General features: G+C 32.1%; 1 protein-coding gene and 2 long non-coding RNA genes across 4 annotated transcripts in view; 2 read left to right on the plus strand and 1 right to left on the minus strand.

The window, feature by feature from the left end:
- The first annotated feature begins 736 nt into the window (after positions 1-736).
- LOC126886928 (uncharacterized) lies at positions 737-2,567 on the plus strand. Its single transcript, XR_007698829.1, has 2 exons — positions 737-994; positions 2,290-2,567. It is a non-coding gene; the product is annotated as an uncharacterized LOC126886928 (long non-coding RNA).
- Positions 2,568-8,939: 6,372 nt separating this feature from the next.
- LOC126886929 (uncharacterized) lies at positions 8,940-9,827 on the minus strand. The gene is made up of 2 exons (XR_007698830.1): positions 9,546-9,827; positions 8,940-9,436 (listed from the first exon to the last, which is right to left on the minus strand). It is a non-coding gene; the product is annotated as an uncharacterized LOC126886929 (long non-coding RNA).
- A 721-nt stretch (positions 9,828-10,548) lies between these two features.
- Positions 10,549-17,576, plus strand: part of LOC126886924 (mismatch repair endonuclease PMS2) — a 106,235-nt gene continuing 99,207 nt past the window's right edge. The window contains exon 1 of one of the 2 annotated variants that reach the window (XM_050654086.1): positions 10,549-11,017. In XM_050654086.1, the coding sequence (XP_050510043.1) occupies positions 10,919-11,017 (99 nt within the window). In that variant the 5' untranslated portion in view covers positions 10,549-10,918. The remainder of the gene's footprint in view (positions 11,018-17,576) is intronic. The other variant, XM_050654087.1, reaches the window with a different exon arrangement.

Raw genomic sequence — 17,576 nt, forward strand, 5'->3', positions numbered from 1 at the left:
TCATAATTAACTTGTTCTGAAGCTATTTCCTTGTGGCATTTTTGTAATCAACTATTCTAAAATAGAAATAAGCCACAATTTAACTAAAAAATGATTTTATTAACGTTTCGACGCCCAAATTGGATGTCGTTTTCAAAATACAAAATATTAATAAATTAAACAAAAATGTTGTTACTTAGTGAAAAATTTCTTCTAATAATTTATTTAATCTGACTATTTTTTTTTATTTTGACAACGATATCCGATTTGGACGTCGAAACGTTAATAAAACCATTTTTTTTAGTTAAATTATGGCTATTAATTACTTCCCATTAGAATAGTTGATTAACTTACGTACGAATAATTAACTTACGTACAAAAATTATTTTAACAATATTTTGTACATGTCATGTCAACTAAATACATATTTATTTTGCTAACCTGAATATATACTTTTAGGCCCGGTCTTTTCACCTCCGAATAAATATGCTCTTATCTGGCAGTTAGCTATCTGGAGGATAAATATTTATTCGCCAGATAAAATGTACCCGTCTTTTCACGTCAATTTATGTTCCAGTTTAGTTATCCGGTAGATAAGCTTAAAAGTAAGTTTGGATTCCGAACACACCTGACTTTTATGTTTATTTTTATAATTTCAGCTTTAACTTAACCTAACATAATTAGATTCAAAGTATTTCAAAGATGATTTTATCGATTTTATTTCCATTTTGGAAGAAGGAATGAAGGAAATGTAAGTAAATCAAAGAATTACAACTTAAAAAAATAGGTATACAAAGTCATAAGGTTTAGAAATACATTTCCATATTTTAATCAGACAACAATATTGTTTTAGAAGGAAAACATTGATTATGATTATGCTGAAATAGTTTACTAGAGAGCTTGAACAAGAGGTAAATCCATTTTAAATTAGAGGAAAACTGTTGATTTGTATGTAAAATAGAAGACAAAGACAAGTTTAAATAAAGACAAGCTAGCTAATGAAACAGATGCAGTGGTAATTTTGTTTACATAATTATATATGTACATATTATATGATTATTAATATTAGGTTTGTTCTAGCAAACAGTCAAACTAGTCAGAAACCGTCAGCAATTAGTTGCTCAGTGAGACAACATAATACAGTCACCAGTGCTATCCCCTATCTACTCGCGCTGGTCGACTATTCGCTGATGGTTTCAAACCGTTTGAAACTGATGCTAGAACAAACCTAATGACTGTTCAATGATGTAAAAATTTGTTAATGTGGGGAAAACTTTTATTTAAATTCAATACTATATTTCTGTAAATATCATGCAATATGGCAAAACTTGATGTTACGTCTGATTTTAGCCATAATGAGATTATTTGCTTGATATGCTATTTAGTAACATTTCTTCAAGTTGGTATAGTTTGGTATGTGTATGATGAAGGTAAAACCCCCTTTGTCCCACATGTCCCCTTTTAACTTACAGTAGAACCCTAATTATCCGTGCTATGATTTTCTATTACTCAAGTTGCATTTTTGAGGTTTTATCAACATAGCGTCATTGTAAATCACTTAACGGAAACTCTATATGACGAAAGAGAGACTCATAATGAAAGATTTATTTTTTCTGTTATCTTTTTATGGTAGGTACATAATATTATAATATGTATGTGTATACATACTTATTATACATAAGAAATACATGTTCGGATTATCAGTGCCACCTTCGGTCCCGAGGAGCACGGATAATCTGGATTCTACTGTATTAGGTAGGCCAGAACTTGATATATTACTTGATTTCTTATGTTGATTACTTTTCGTTTTTAGGTTGACAAAACATGATTTAAACTTTCAAAATGCCCTCCTGAAAAATTAGGCTAGATGGACATATCAATCATTGTCAAAACGCTACAGATTTATAATCCATCCAACTGGTATATTGAATAGTAAACTAGGGATAAACCAACTATGTATATCAAAACACAATATTTTAAAGATTGGATAATTTACATGGTAAATTGAAGAATCCCAATAACAAGAATAAAACCTAATTTTAATATTTGTTATGGGTCATTCCACGAACATACGCCTGTTTTGGATTACTTCGACAACGAATATTTTACGTTGCAAAATAAGAAGAACAAAAGTAAATTGCAAATTACATTGTTATTTATTGGAATAATTATTAGTGCCATTTACTTTCGTACTTCTTAGGTTGCACAGTAAAATATTCGTTGTCGAAATAATCCAAAACAGGCGTATGTTCGTGGAATGGCCCATAGTAGATATCTTTCACTTTTCTAAATAAAAAAAATTGGTTACAGATATGACAAACACCTAGAAGATGGAATCCTGTGTTCTCAAAGAAAAAGCTAGTTCCAGAAATAAGCTACCAATAATAAACTAGAGAATGTATTACAAGAAAGAACAACGCTAATACCCAACATAGCTCAATTGCTTCAGATAGAAAAAGAGGAGGAAAGGGTAGAACACAAGCGTGCCAGAGAAAATTAAAGGGCAGAAGAGACACAAAAATTCATTGATTTATTAAATTTAATAATTAAATTATACAAAGGACAATTAAATAAAGAATAAAAAATTATACATGTATATTAATGATCCTTCTATTTCCCCATAAAGCTTGTTACTGACCAGGAGGTATACTATAATAGATATATTACATCTCATATTGCTCACTATAATAATGAGTGAGCCTGCATAAACGGAACCATAATATACATTAGGTATAGTTCCGTGTATGCAGCCTCACTCATTACTATAGTGAGTGATATGAGATATATTTTAGTATAGTTCCCCGTGCGTGACAAGCTTAACACAAAAATTTTTATAAGGTTATCAAACATCATAACTTCAGTAAATTCAATAATTTAGCTTATTCCTGGTCTATACTTAGCAATTCATTTTCAAAATTGTCTTCATTTTCATCTCTCTCTATGTTATAAATATATTGCTTCAGTGTAGGACAACTGAATCAATGTAATCATTTTGTTTTCTGCTATATACAAAAAGGGATGTATTTGCGGACTCATTAAAAAAGTAACAACCCATTGCTATGATCTGAATTTAAACAGCAATAATACAGAATTACTTATATTTGGCACAAAAAAATATTAGTAAGAAGGTACCTATTTAAAACATATCCGGGGAGTATTACGAAATTCTCAGAATATAAAATCAGTCTTCCTATATTCTATTTTTTTTAGAATTTCATGATACACCCAGTATGTTTTGAATACTTAACAGCAGCTTTTTTTTCAAGGTAGGTATCATCTACTGTTTCTGAGAACCATGTGCATACATAATTCTAGTTACTACCTACATATATCAATACCTTTCATTTTGGAATCGTAAAATATTTGGCAATTCAAAGAAATGATGGGATAAGAAACTATTCTATTTTTATTTTTTACAACTTGTTTTCCTTTGTAAATGAATATAGTTGGGTAGGTATACAATAATACATACCTATTATAATTTTTTCAAATTATAACCCATCTTTAAGAGGAAACAGTAGCGATCAACAGGTAGCCAAAACGCGTTCCAAGATTGCGGCTATAATTTTGAATATTTTTTCGAGATATTTGGCACACGTATTCGTAATATAATAAAGAATGGCGGTACAGACCCCAATTTGAAAAATATATTAATATGTGGAAATTACTCTGTAATTAAATACAATATTAAAAAAACGAGCCTGTACCGCCATTAAGAAGAACAAAAAAATACACTTTCTTCAAATCAACTTTTTTATCCGATGCCTAGATTTTGTGTCATTTTGGAACTACTAAATTTTTTTATTTCATTAGTAGTTCCAAAATGACACAAAATCTAGGCATCGGATGAAAAAGTGTATTTGAAGAAAGTGTATTTTTTTGTTCTTCTTAATGGCGGTACAGGCTCGTTTTTTTAATATTGTATTTAATTACAGAGTAATTTCCACATATTAATATATTTTTCAAATTGGGCTCTGTACCGCCATTCTTTATTATATTACGAATACGTGTGCCAAATATCTCGAAAAAATATTCAAAATTATAGCCGCAATCTTGGAACGCGTTTTGGCTACCTGTTGATCGCTACTGTATCACCTTAATTTAATATCTAATAACTCTGCTTAAAAAATTACAGTAGGTAGGTATGTATAAAAACAAAATAACATAAAATTTGTGATTGAGAATTTTTAGAAAGAACAAAATTTTACTTTTGCAATAAATTCAATCAGACCATCAGACCCTCAAGATTTTAGGTTATATTTTTAGTTTCCTGGTAATCAGAAACCATGAAATATACGAAAATCGGGCAACATTAAATTTGAGGGTCCGAGAAGTTAGCTACAGATATAAGGAAATGAAGGCGTGACAGTGTTGCCATGTGTTCTTAAAATAAATCGGAAAAAAGCATGTGATAATATTTTTATTAATTTATTTATTAACATGGAAAACATTAACTATGTAAATAAAATAACGAGAAAAATTTTTTAATTTCTCTAATTATGTCGACATAACAAGATTTTAGTATCAATAATAAAGTTAAAAAGTGTAAAATAAGTAAAATTCTGCTGCTTTAAGATTTTACTTAACATTGATTAAAGACAGAAATATTAAAATGTAAATAATAACAGACTCCAGAATATATGCAACTGAAAACACAGATATACAAACAAGTCCACAGAAATATTAAAAAGCTGTGATAATAACAGGCTCCAGAATATATGCAACTGAAAATACAGATATACAAGTCCACAGTACTATTAGGAAAAATAATTTCTCTAAAGTGAAACTTTTCAGTAACTAAGGGCATTTCAGTATTCAGGTACATCCATTCCAAATAGTAAAATAATAAAAAGAAATATTTATAATATAATAAAAAGGAAGTCATAAAATGTATATCTGCGGAACATCTGTGCAATCTGGCAAACGCAAATTTAAACGTTCTGACTCTATTGCCAAATCTCTCCAGGAATCTATCAGGGCAATTGCCACAAAAAAATGTCTATTAATTAATTGCAATGAATATCAAAACAAACAACAAATATATTGATTCGTTCGTGTTTTACATTAATTAAAAAATATCAAAATCCATAGAATAATGTAAAAAGGTAGTTTCTGTATATTTGAAGCCTGCAATATATTATACATTATATACATTATAATCACATGGCAACACTGTCAAACTTCAATTCAACGTTCTATGAAAATCTAATGTGGCTAATTTCTCGGACCCTCCAACTTAATGAGTTTATCTTAACTTACCAAAGTTTATCTGCCAGATAACTTCTTATTCGGTACTTTATTCGGCAGTTAAATATTTGATATTTAACGTCAATTTATCTGCCGGATAACTTTATTCCAGAGTGAAAAGACCCTACTTTTTTTATCTGTCAGATAAACTTCCCGTTAACTATTTATCCGGAGGTGAAAAGACCGGGCCTTAATATATTACATTGATTTATTACAATTAAGTTTGAAACATCTGAATAGTTCTGCTTCCCTTCCCTTAATAACAGATATTTTTCTATCAAACAAACACTAATCATATCACATATCAAAATAGCGTGTCAAAATATTCAGTCACTGGCGTCACTGCGTACGCTAAATATTTACGTCACTGGCTTAATGAAGTTTAATTCGCGTGTATTACCTAACCTCTTTATTTGCGTAGACGTGAGCGTGTACCTAGACACAGCGAACATAATTTATCGTTCTATGTTTGCCTTTCGGCTGCCATATTGATTTAATTTTGACAGCATGTTAGAATGCCCTATGATGGTCCATAAACTGACAGCTGACAGGACTAAATTTCAGGTTATAAATGTCCATGCCCCGGAATCTAGGTAGAGCTAAAGTTCTTATGGAAATCCAACGTTGCCAGTTGATCAGATCTTGAGAAAACTGTCATCTGTCATTAGTGCCATTTATGAAAAGTGATTTATTTTTTGCTTGCCTTGTTTTCTGTTTTGCTGCCCTTGCCAGTGTATTTTATTTTAGTTGCTTTTTGAGTTTTTTTTATTAAGGGTTTAGGCGCAAATTTTCGGCTCCAATGCTTTTTAAATGCGTTAATTTTTTGCGAATACTGAGAAAGCTAATAAATATTTTTGAAAAATTTAAACACAGAATGAAAGATTACATTATTACCGAGGGCTGAAAGTCCCTTAGAATAAACAAATTTTTTTAATGAGATACGTATTTAAAATTAAAAATCACACATTTTCTGTTTTTTTTTTCACAACTGTAACTTATTAAAATAAACATTATGGAAGTTTTCAGGGACTTTCGGCCCTCGGTAATAACGTAATCTTTCATTCTGCCCTTAAATTTTTCAAAAATACTTATTAGTTTTCTCAGAATTAAAAAAAAATGAATGCATTTAAAAAGCATTAGAGCCGAAATTTTGCGCCTACGCCCTTAATGGCATAGACATTAGTCATTCAGTCAGTTGTAATAACAAATATACAATCCTATCCTTAATACAATACAATAATAATAATCCCATACAATACTGGTACAATAAAGGACAATAAAATGGATATCGGATAAGATGTACATTTAGGATAAAAAAAGGATTCAAATCTAAACTGAAATCATAAAAAATTTCATGCTCGCATACAAATCTTATGGAAATGTGCATGTGTCTGACAAGAAATCTATAATTTATATTTTTGTTGTGAGCCCGTAGCCAGCAGACTGGATATTGAATGGTGCATGTATATTAAGTTTGATTAAATTTTTATAGAGGCAGTTTAAATGCTGTTAAAACTTAGTGCCTACATTCAAAAAAGATATGATCAAGATCACCCTGTTTCCTGCAATGTTTGCAATTATTGTCTTCAATTACATTTATTTTAAATAAATGAGTTACCTATATTGCTTTTTGAGTTATATTTCAGTTATTAAGAGTAACTAGTTTTTTATATAAAAAAATTTAGATGAAGTCTAAGACGAAGACGAAATTTAGGATGAAGTCTCTGACAATATTAGAATAGCTCGCTTTGGAAAGAAAAATAAAAATGGGCACCATCCATTTAAAGTGTTCTTATCTTCAACTGAAAATGTTCAGACAGCAGATATGCAGTTCTTAAACAGAAACACATTGACCATGCTAAAACCATCTTTATCAGCATTGATCAGACCCCTAATAAAGGGAAGGTACTTGAATCTGTATATAAAATTTGAGCTTTTGTCTCTTCAGGAAGCAGGGGACAGAACCTGTCGATACGGTATTATAATATCCCAAAGGTAATTCAAAAAACCTCTAAGCCACAATGACTTGGGCAAGCTCTCCATTTTTATTGAAAATGGTAGAGGACTTCGGACTAAATTGACAACTCTGACTCTAAATGTTTCTAACAGCTACTTTGATGTGATCATATTTACTGAAACATGGTTAACACCTGATACAAGCGATGCTGAAATTGGTTTATTTAATTACGATATCTACACACAAGACCTGACACAAGAATCCATTAATTTCGACAGTGGAGGTGGTGTGTTAATAGCTGTTAAACAAGTTTTATCCCATCAGATGTTTCTGCTGGACAGGTGTTTGTTCAACTGAACAACAAAAATCATATTGACACCAAATGAGGATGCTATAATGGTAGATGGACTTTTTTATAAAAAATTAATGCATTGAGAAGAAAATTGAATTAATAAGACTTGCTTCAGCAAGTGTAAGTGTAAACATTGAAAGAACTATACAATGGCTAAAATCTTTAAAAATCAAAGTACAAGTTACTTTATTCCTATTAAATAGTTTCCTTATATGAACTGATATAAATATTATTTGAGGTATTGTTAACCTTTTTACAACAATACTTAGTAATGATAAAAATTAATTTATGTGTACAGTAGAACCCTGATTGTCCATGCTCCTCGGGGTCAGACATGGCATGGATAATTAAAATTTATTTCTTATATAATATAATACATATATACATACATATGTACCTACCATAAAAAGATAATAGAAAAAATGAATCTTTCATTACGAGTCCTCTTCTTGGCTTACAGAGTTTCCGTCGAGTGAATTAAGGTGATGCTATTTTAATAAAACCTCAAAAATGCAACTTCAGTATTAGAAAACCATAGCACGGATAATCAGGGTTCTACTGTATATCGTCGCCTTAATACTATAACTTGATAACTCGAAATTAGTAGTTTTGAGATAAACGAGTTTAAAGATTTTAAAGATATTTGTGCTGCTACCATGATGTTGGTAAATACAGAATTCACTCTGCGACTCTAAAATATTGTTCCTTAACTTTTTGGCAACTGATCTATTTGGGAATATGGTGTAAATTTGTTTTCCAATATGGAAAAAAACATGAAAAATTAAAGTTATCAACTTTTAGCACTACCATAATGTTAACATTTGGTAATGTCGCATGTTGTGCTAAGTCGCATATAAGTGAACTATTTAACACAACTAATATTTTAAACATTATTTTGTTGAAAATTAGCCCTCTGCCATGGGGGTTGCCTGATGTGCTAACAATTCTTGAATTCTTGCATTAAAATGAACCGAATAAATAGATAGAAATTATGTGGTAAGTTCAATGGTTTCAGAGAAACACGTGCTAAAACTAGATAACTTGAGTTATCTAGTTATAGCATTCAGTGTATGTCGTATTCACGATTATTTCGATTAAATAATAGCTTGATAACTTATCTTGTCAAGTTTTAGCACTGAATATTAGTGGCATTTGAGTTTTATCAACTTTCGTCAATCATAAATAAATACTTAACCCGTTTGAAGTGAGTTATCAAGTTTTTACACAATATGGAGGCAAATAAAATACATCTTGTGAACTAGTTATCTCAAAAACGTCAATTTTGGAGTTATCAAGTTATAGTACTAAGGCGACGATATATTATCTGAATTCACAGATAATATGAGTGTAGTCAAGTGTGAATATTCTTTTCAAGTAAAAGTACCTATAAGAAATAAAACAATCTTTTAAAACAAGTTTTTTACTTATATAATTGGAATAAAACTGATAATACATACATACATACTTAGACTTATTTTTTCATACATATTTAAAGCAACTGATTCATAATTTTTTCCCACGGAAGGGTACAGTATTTTATTTAAAATTGGAATTATACAATTGGTTGACTTTAAGTGGCCAACTTGGGGTTTTATTTTTATGATAAGTAAATAAATGGCAATAAGTTGTCCCAGTTACTTGCAGTCACGTCAGCTTTTTTCATGCTTCTCCAGTTTGGTTTAGCATAGCTAAAGATATTTCAACAGAGTTACTGTAGCTTACTTCAACATTATTTGAGTAAAATAGAGCTAAATCATAATTTAGTACAATATCAGTAGCACATTTATCAGCAGACTGGTAGGACTTTATTGTTGACTATGTTGTATTATTGTTTTTTAAATTATCCCCACTGTTGTTTGATGTCTGTGGTGCTTAATTTTTTCAAATTTTCCATGGTATGCCTGTAAGCAATAAAAAAAAAATTATAAACAAAGTTGCAGTGAAATGGTTCTTTTGTAATGGTTCTTTTTGAAATATATAGTAATGTGCCAATTATATGTTTGCATTTACCTGAATTTCCAGCTTTACATGTACAATTACATAGGTACAAACATTTTTAATATCAATCATTTCAATTTACAATTATAATGGTTTTTGGTGGGGTTGTCCTTTCAAATTGCCCGTTTGAAGGCACAATCACTGCGGTTTTCCCACTAGATGATAATATTTCACAAGTAATAATACGGTTGGAATCTAAAATTGCTTTCCTTTCTACTAAGGTTCTTTTTCTTTTAAAATGTGTTTAAAATATCCCTATCCTATCAAAAGTTGTCAACAACATAACCAAACATAACAAAGTACATCAGACAATGACAATTGACAGTAATTGATAGACGTCTCTTCTCATATTTGAAGATGTGGCAACAATGGATTTCCATAAGAACTTTAGCTCTTCCTCGGAATCTCATATGGAAAAATTGGGGAATTTCCCCCACCACTTCCACACCGCTCAGCTAAATAAAGAGAAACGACAGCCTTTCTCGCTCACGAAGACTTTAACCAATCATTTATGTTAAAACACCATACCTGAATGTCACAAATAAAATAATCAAACGAGGCTTAACTCGATTGTCAATTCTTCAAAAGTAATGACAGCTAGAGTTAGTGCAAGTACAAATAATTTTCTATTAGTTTACAGTTTTTATTGTATTATCTGTAACGATTTATTCTTAGTAATTTCAATTTCAGTTGGTTCCTTATCCTTCGTTTATAAAGTGTAGTGTGTAGTTTTGTTTTAGTTGCGAAAGAACTTTGGTGTTGTGTTAATAAAAAAAATAAACATGATTTATTATTGTTGTGTACAAATCATAAAAAAGTTAGAAAATGCATAGGTAAATGGTAAATAGTAATTAGTTTATAACTGTTTTATCTGAAACAACGAATAAATACACGTACATATATTTAGAAAAAAATTGTCTAACTTTTTTATATCCCTTTTCCTTACTAAATTTGACAGCAAAAATAACATATTTTGCAACTTGAGAATTCCGAATAATTTATGAGTATTACTTAGATATTATTTAAATAAAATACTTTAACAAGCTTAGTAAGTTTTGGTATTTTATTTTAATAATATAGGTGAGATTATTTCTTGTAAAATATAAAGATATTTTAATTAGTAACGAAATTGCCCGCAAGAGGCGCTAAACGGATAAAATTAATGCTTGTCCATTTGAATTTCCCGCCAAATGGTGATTAGTTAACACATCGCTCGCAAATGGCGTAAGGAACCAAATTTTTACAGTGAGTTGCCTATCTATCTGGTAATACTATATTATTTATCTATGATAAATGTCAGTAACTAATAACATAAACAAACCCGGTTTTAAAGTTTTAACAGGTTTTAAGCACAGATTAAAAAAAAAGGAGATAATTATTATATCATGAATACATGTATAGAAGAACATGATACTGAGAACAATAATGACCAAATAATAAAACCAATCAATAAAGATACTGTACACAGAATATGCTCTGGCCAGGTAAAGATTTTTTTTTATTTATGCTTTTGAAATACCTATACTAAATTTACAATCAAGATGCAGTAGAACTAAACAAATCGAGACAGGTTAAATGCTACTTAATAGGAGTACTCTCGATTCATAATTTATAATGTACAGCTGGTTCCTAAAAAAAACTGATAAAGAAAAAAATTCTGTGCCCAACCTCTGACCATCAGTTGATCTGTGCCCATTACACTAGCAAGAACCTAACATTTTTTCGAGCAGGGAAACATGTTGCCCTTGAGCATGTACATAATTTAATCTATTAACATTGACTTGTAGTCACCATATTTTATTACAGAATACAGTACAACCTGCCATATCCGGACCTCCCCATATCCGGACGGTTCTGCGCCGTCCGGATCTACCGAAATCTACCGAGAAAGGCTGTTGGACAACACACTAAAAGAAGAACTAAAAGATGGTGAAATGTATTATAGAATCTATAAAACGTGTCTATCGACGAAAGTTATTGACGGCGTTGATTACTGGAATGTATGAAGGAGAAAACGTTTCAGAGACTATAAAAGAAGTGGTCTTGATATCCGGATTTTTTCATATCCGGATCGGTCTGTCGCCACATTGATCCGGATATGGCAGGTTTGACTGTACTATGTAAACCAGCGGTGCTCAAAGGGTCGATTGCGATCGACCGGTCAAATGCCAAAGTTTTTGAAGTCGATCGCGATTCACGGAAAAAATACAAATAGAAAAGACAGGTACTGCGCTGTGACAGGAACTATAGGGTAAAAATAAAACAATTATTGATATGATGAGCATAGTAGGTACATTATTTTGTCAACAAATGGAAATTATTGATTAATCATATGAAAATAAAGGATTTAAACAACTTTCCATCGTTGAAAAAAAGGGTAACCGCTCATTTGAATTATGTTTATTACGAGACGGAGCTGCAAGGAGTTCATAGAGAGTTTGAATGACGCTTTGCTGATTTTAAAAAACTGACAGACATTGTAATATTCATTTTCTTTGGAAGACGTGGAAAAATTGCCAGTGAAATATCCATACAGCTTAAGTCCGGAGGGACCAATAAGAAATTTTGGTCTTTCATATCGTCTGACAAATATCCGTCTTTGAGAAAAGTAGCTCTGGAGCACACAGCATTCTTTGGATCAACATACTTGTGTGAGTATACATTTTCCCAAATGAAGGTAGTGACATCAAAGTATCGTAATACTTTAATCCCTTAAGGAGGATATTATCAACTTAAAGAGTGCAATAGAGGATCTGACCGTAAATGGACTGAATACTGATGTTCCTGCCTCAAGTAGTAACAGCAAAGTTTCCGAGGATTCATTGGTTTCTGAACTCCAAGAACGATCCAGGCGATCAACCAATATCCTACTTTTTAATGTTACCGAATCCAACAATGACATGGAGGCTGCCACAGAAATTCTCAAAAAATTCTCAAATTAAAAGGTAGTAAGATCTTCATATCGAGCGATTTAACTAAACTACAAAGGGAACACGAACTCAAAATTAAGAACGAGCTGAAGACCAGAATCGATAATGGCGAAACTGATCTAAGGATCAAATACTTGAATGGAGTGCCATCTATAGCTTCAAAAAACTGAAAAATCTAAAACTCAATACTGTTCCTCCCAATGACCACAAAATCAGTGTTTATTACCAAAATGTACGTGGTCTTCGGACAAAGCTTGGCAAGTTATTGGAAAATACTCAAGGATGCTTTTATAATGTTTTGGTGTTTACGGAGACCTGGCTAACTGAGGGAATTACCAACGCCGAGCTGAACCTAGCGGACTTTAATGTCTACAGAAGTGATAGGTCATCTTCAACCAGTGCCTATTCTAGAGGAGGAGGCGTTCTTATTGCCGTATCCAAGCAATTGAATAGTAAGCATTTGCCATCTTCACTTGATATCGAGCAACTGTTTGTAGCCATTATCAATGGTAACGAAACCATTATTCTCGGCACTGCATATTTTCCCCCAAAAAGTGACTCTGAGAAATTTTCCATCTTCAATGACAATGTTGACAACACAGTCAACAAATTCAATCCATCCCAACTATGCCTTTTGGGTGACTTTAATCTGCCTAATGCATCGTGGTCCCATGACAATTTCAGTTCATCAGCCACATTTAATCACCTTGCTACTCCTAACGAAAGAACATCCATTGAGATTATCTCAAATCTATACCAGATTAACATTTGCCCAAATACCTCTAATTCTTTATTAGATTTGATACTGGTCCAAAATAAAGATATCGCCGTTGTTGAACCTACAGACATTTTATTCCCTCCTGACCAATATCATCCCCCACTGGTGTTTGAACTACCCATAACTACCAGATATAATGAGGGACTTTTACCGGAGGGTTACTATCATGACTTTAAATCAGCAAACTTTTCTCTAATTAAAGGCTATCTCGATTGTGTCAACTGGGATACTTTAATGATTGGATGTTCAGTCGATGAAATGGTTAACATTTTATATGATATTCTGTACTCAGCTATTGACATCTATGTTCCTGTTAAAAAATTCTCTTCTAGAAAATTTCCTGTCTGGTACTCTTCGGAACTAAAATCGTGTATTATTAGAAAGAAGACAGCACACAGGAGACTTAAAGAGTCCAAGCTGCCAAAAACCAGTTACCTTTACAAACAGTTCTCAGAGCTCCGATCTCAGTCCCAGATACTTGCCAAGCGTGACTATTTAAACTTTTCATTGTCTACTGAAAACTCTCTTCCCAGCGGTCTGAATAAGTTTTGGTCTTTTATCAATAACAAAAGAAAATCAAATGGAATTCCTTCTGAGTTATCTCACAACGGTAAAACTAGTTCATCTGGTAAAGATATTGCGAATTTATTTGCTGATTTCTTTTCATCAGTTTACTCCTCTGTTGTTGTTGATTTCCCCGAAGACATCACTTCTTCACCCTTAAACCTATCATCATGTAAACTATCCATCTCTGACATTTACTCTAAATTGTGTAACCTCAATCCTTCTAAAGGCCCGGGACCTGATGGCATCCCATCAAGCTTGCTCAAGTACTGTGCATTTAATTTAGCTCGGCCATTATTTCTCATCTTTAACAAGTCTTTAGCTAGTGGAAGCTTTCCAAATGTTTGGAAGACCAGTTTCCTATTGCCCTTACACAAAACAGGTGACAAAAGTCTTGTGTCCAACTATAGACCTATTAGTATCCTAAACTCTATTCCTACACTATTCGAATCACTTGTCTGCGATTTCCTTACACCCTCCTTGAACGGTGTTCTATTGGAACAGCAGTTTGGTTTCAGGCGCCATAAGTCAACTGAACTCAATTTGCTGACATATACTAACTTCTTACTGAACGCCTTGGACGAAGGACTACAGGTGGACGCCCTGTACACCGACTTCTCTAAGGCTTTCGATAGAGTTAATCACAATATTCTATTAGAAAAATTGCAGCGATTAGGGATACATGGTTCACTTCTGCTGTGGCTTAGGGAATATCTTCTGGACAGAAAACAAATCGTCAAGCTCTACAGCTATTTTTCCTACGAAATAGTTGTCCCTTCGGGCGTACCGCAGGGATCTCATCTTGGACCTTTGTTGTTTAATGTTTTTATTAACGATATAAAAGACTGTTTCCAATATGCGAAATTTCTTTTATTTGCTGACGATGTTAAGTTTTACTGCCACATTAGGAATCCACTTGACTGTTTAAGGCTTCAGTCCGATTTGATCGGTTGAATGAATGGTGCTGCAACAATGACATGGTTCTCAACTCCTGCAAATGTTTTCACATTTCATTCACGCGTTCGAAAAGTCCTATCTCTTTCACATACAAAATAGGTGATATAAATATCACAACAGTCACATCCATAAAAGATCTTGGAGTTACACTTGACTCTGGACTATCTTTCAATATTCATATAAGCAATATCATCTCAAAGTCGCTTCAACTGTTAGGTTTTATTAAAAGATGCTCCCAAGACTAAGCAGTTGAGATCGTTTAAACTGTTGTACTGTGCAATGGTGAGGCCAATCGTGGAATATGCATCTTGCATCTGGTCACCCGCCTATGAGACATACAACTGTAAGATTGAAAGGATCCAGCACCTATTCCTTAGGTTCGTCGCATTCAAAACAAACCGTAGAGACTGGAATTATATGGATCTTGAACTAGAACTTAACATTGACACCTTATCAAGCAGACGGAAAAAGAAGGACATGTACATGTTGTATAATATTATAAATTCAATTCACGACTGCCCTGAGCTCCGGGAGGAAGTAGGTTTACATATTCCCTCCAGAATCACACGTTCAAGATCTACATTTCATACTCCCATCAGCAGAACTAACTTCACTGCAAATTCTTTCATCTCGAGGGTTTCTAGACAGGCAAATGCTTGCTCCAATTGTGTGGATTTCTTTGCGGATAGTTCGCGATTTTTAAAAACGCTAAAGGATTGCACCCTCTAGTTTTATGTTCTTGAATATTTTAAACTTGTGATTATATATCTTTACCTGTTATTTTTACTTTTTGACTTGCTTTATTGTCGTAGTGTTTATTGTATCTTATTGTATTTTACGTATATTTGTAATATTTTGTTAGTTCTTCATAACTTATGTAATGTTTTATTGCAATGAGCTTTGCTCGTAAATATATATAAATAAATAAAAATAAATAAGTAATCGGCTAATTGATGAACATCTCTTTATCAAAAACATGACTTTAATTACAACTCTGTAGTTACAACTTTTATCAAATAGAAATGTGCAATCAATTTTTTATTTTCAAAATTGCTTTATTTTACTAGCAGTCGATTGCTTGACACTTGCAGTTTATGTGGTAGATCCCACGCAGTACAAGTCTGAGCACCATGATGTAAACCATATATTATGAGGTTACTACTTTAAATAGTGTGCTAGTTCCAATTGCTCAGCAGAATGCACTGAAGATCTTCTAATTTAGAACGAAAACGTTTTGCAATCCATTTTGATGACATTTTATGAAGTTTTTTAATAAACGATTTTATACCAATATATAACTTGAAGTTTTTTACTTCTGTATGAGTTCTTAAATATAATATAATGTCAGACCAATCAAATACACTGCTCAAAATGATCAAATCTTACTAAGAGTCGTATCAGTTTTTTTAGGAACCAGCTGTATATACATTGTAAATCCCAAATCATGATTTCCAAAGTTTATACATTGTAAATTATGATTCAGGAGTGCTCCTAGTAGCATTTAACGTGTCTTGGTTTGTTTAGAGAGAGAGAGAGAGAGAGACATACTTTATTGATACAATGTACCAAAAGGCCATCGACTGAAGTTTTTCAGCCAATTTACACTATTAATATATATTAATACAGTATATGTTTTTTGTTAATATTAATACAATACAATAATTAAAAAAAATATTTGTATGTGGCGGTAATTACAATATCACTGACAATTAGTTACAATATACAGATGATGATTTAAATAGAGTTGTTTACAGTGGTGACGCGTGACTTTTTGTAAAGTGTTACCAAAACCAGATGCAAAAAATCTTATTTAAAAAAATGAAGATATGGCTAAATGTATATACATATAGCTTCAATAATATCATTTTGTATATCACTTGAAACTCCCGAAAAAACAGTTGATGTTTCTAGATGTTGGCAAAATTTTTGATCTTTTTTGGCAATTAATGTTAACAATTCCGTGTAATTGCCTCGAATGTCAGAGCCGTCGTCCTCAAAATGACCACGAAACGCTAATTCTTGTTCGGCCAAAAAACATACGGTACATATCTATTCTAAGTGAGCTAAGGATATACGAGTACCTATCTATTGCAATATTTGCTTTAAATGCTTGGTTAAGAGAACTTTTGATTTTTGTTTTGCCAAACTGAATCAAATTGGGTATACATCTTACATGTAGGTAACGGAGAAATTTCATGTCTCTTTTTTAAAACTCTAAAACTATTTAAATCGTGAACCTGGTCCACCCATTTTTCTTTAAAAACCAGAAGACATGGCCAACAATACAGTCTATTTTTCTTGCAACCACATAATCAAGGATTTTCACTGTACCAACTAAATTTAAAATATCGAGCTAATTTTTTAAATTCCTTTTTTAAATTGTTTAAAATAGGTCTTTCATTTTCAATAATCTCATTTTATTTTTCAATCAGAATTACTTTTCAAGTAGTTGATCGATTACGCAGCGACACTCATCCATGGTGAACTGCACGCACACTTTTTATTATAGGTACTGTTAGCAAATTTAAATCTGGTAACAGCCCTACTGATATACACAGCGCGCTTATGCCCATCGCTCCTTCAAAATTTTCACACTAGCCGGTCCCGAGCCGCCCGAGCTACAGAGAGATATCCATTCATTGTCACCGCAAATGAGACTGGTAACAGAATATAATAAAGTGCAACTGAGTCACATAAACTCGCCAATATTTTCGTGTGTCTGGCTATTTACTGAATTAGGTACTATTAACACATAATATAATAATATATTTCTATTGGTAAAAATAAAATAAAATAATAAATGGAATTATTCAT

The sequence above is a fragment of the Diabrotica virgifera genome, chromosome 6 (genome assembly GCF_917563875.1).
Source record: "Diabrotica virgifera virgifera chromosome 6, PGI_DIABVI_V3a".
In the NCBI taxonomy this organism is placed as follows: domain Eukaryota; kingdom Metazoa; phylum Arthropoda; class Insecta; order Coleoptera; family Chrysomelidae; genus Diabrotica; species Diabrotica virgifera.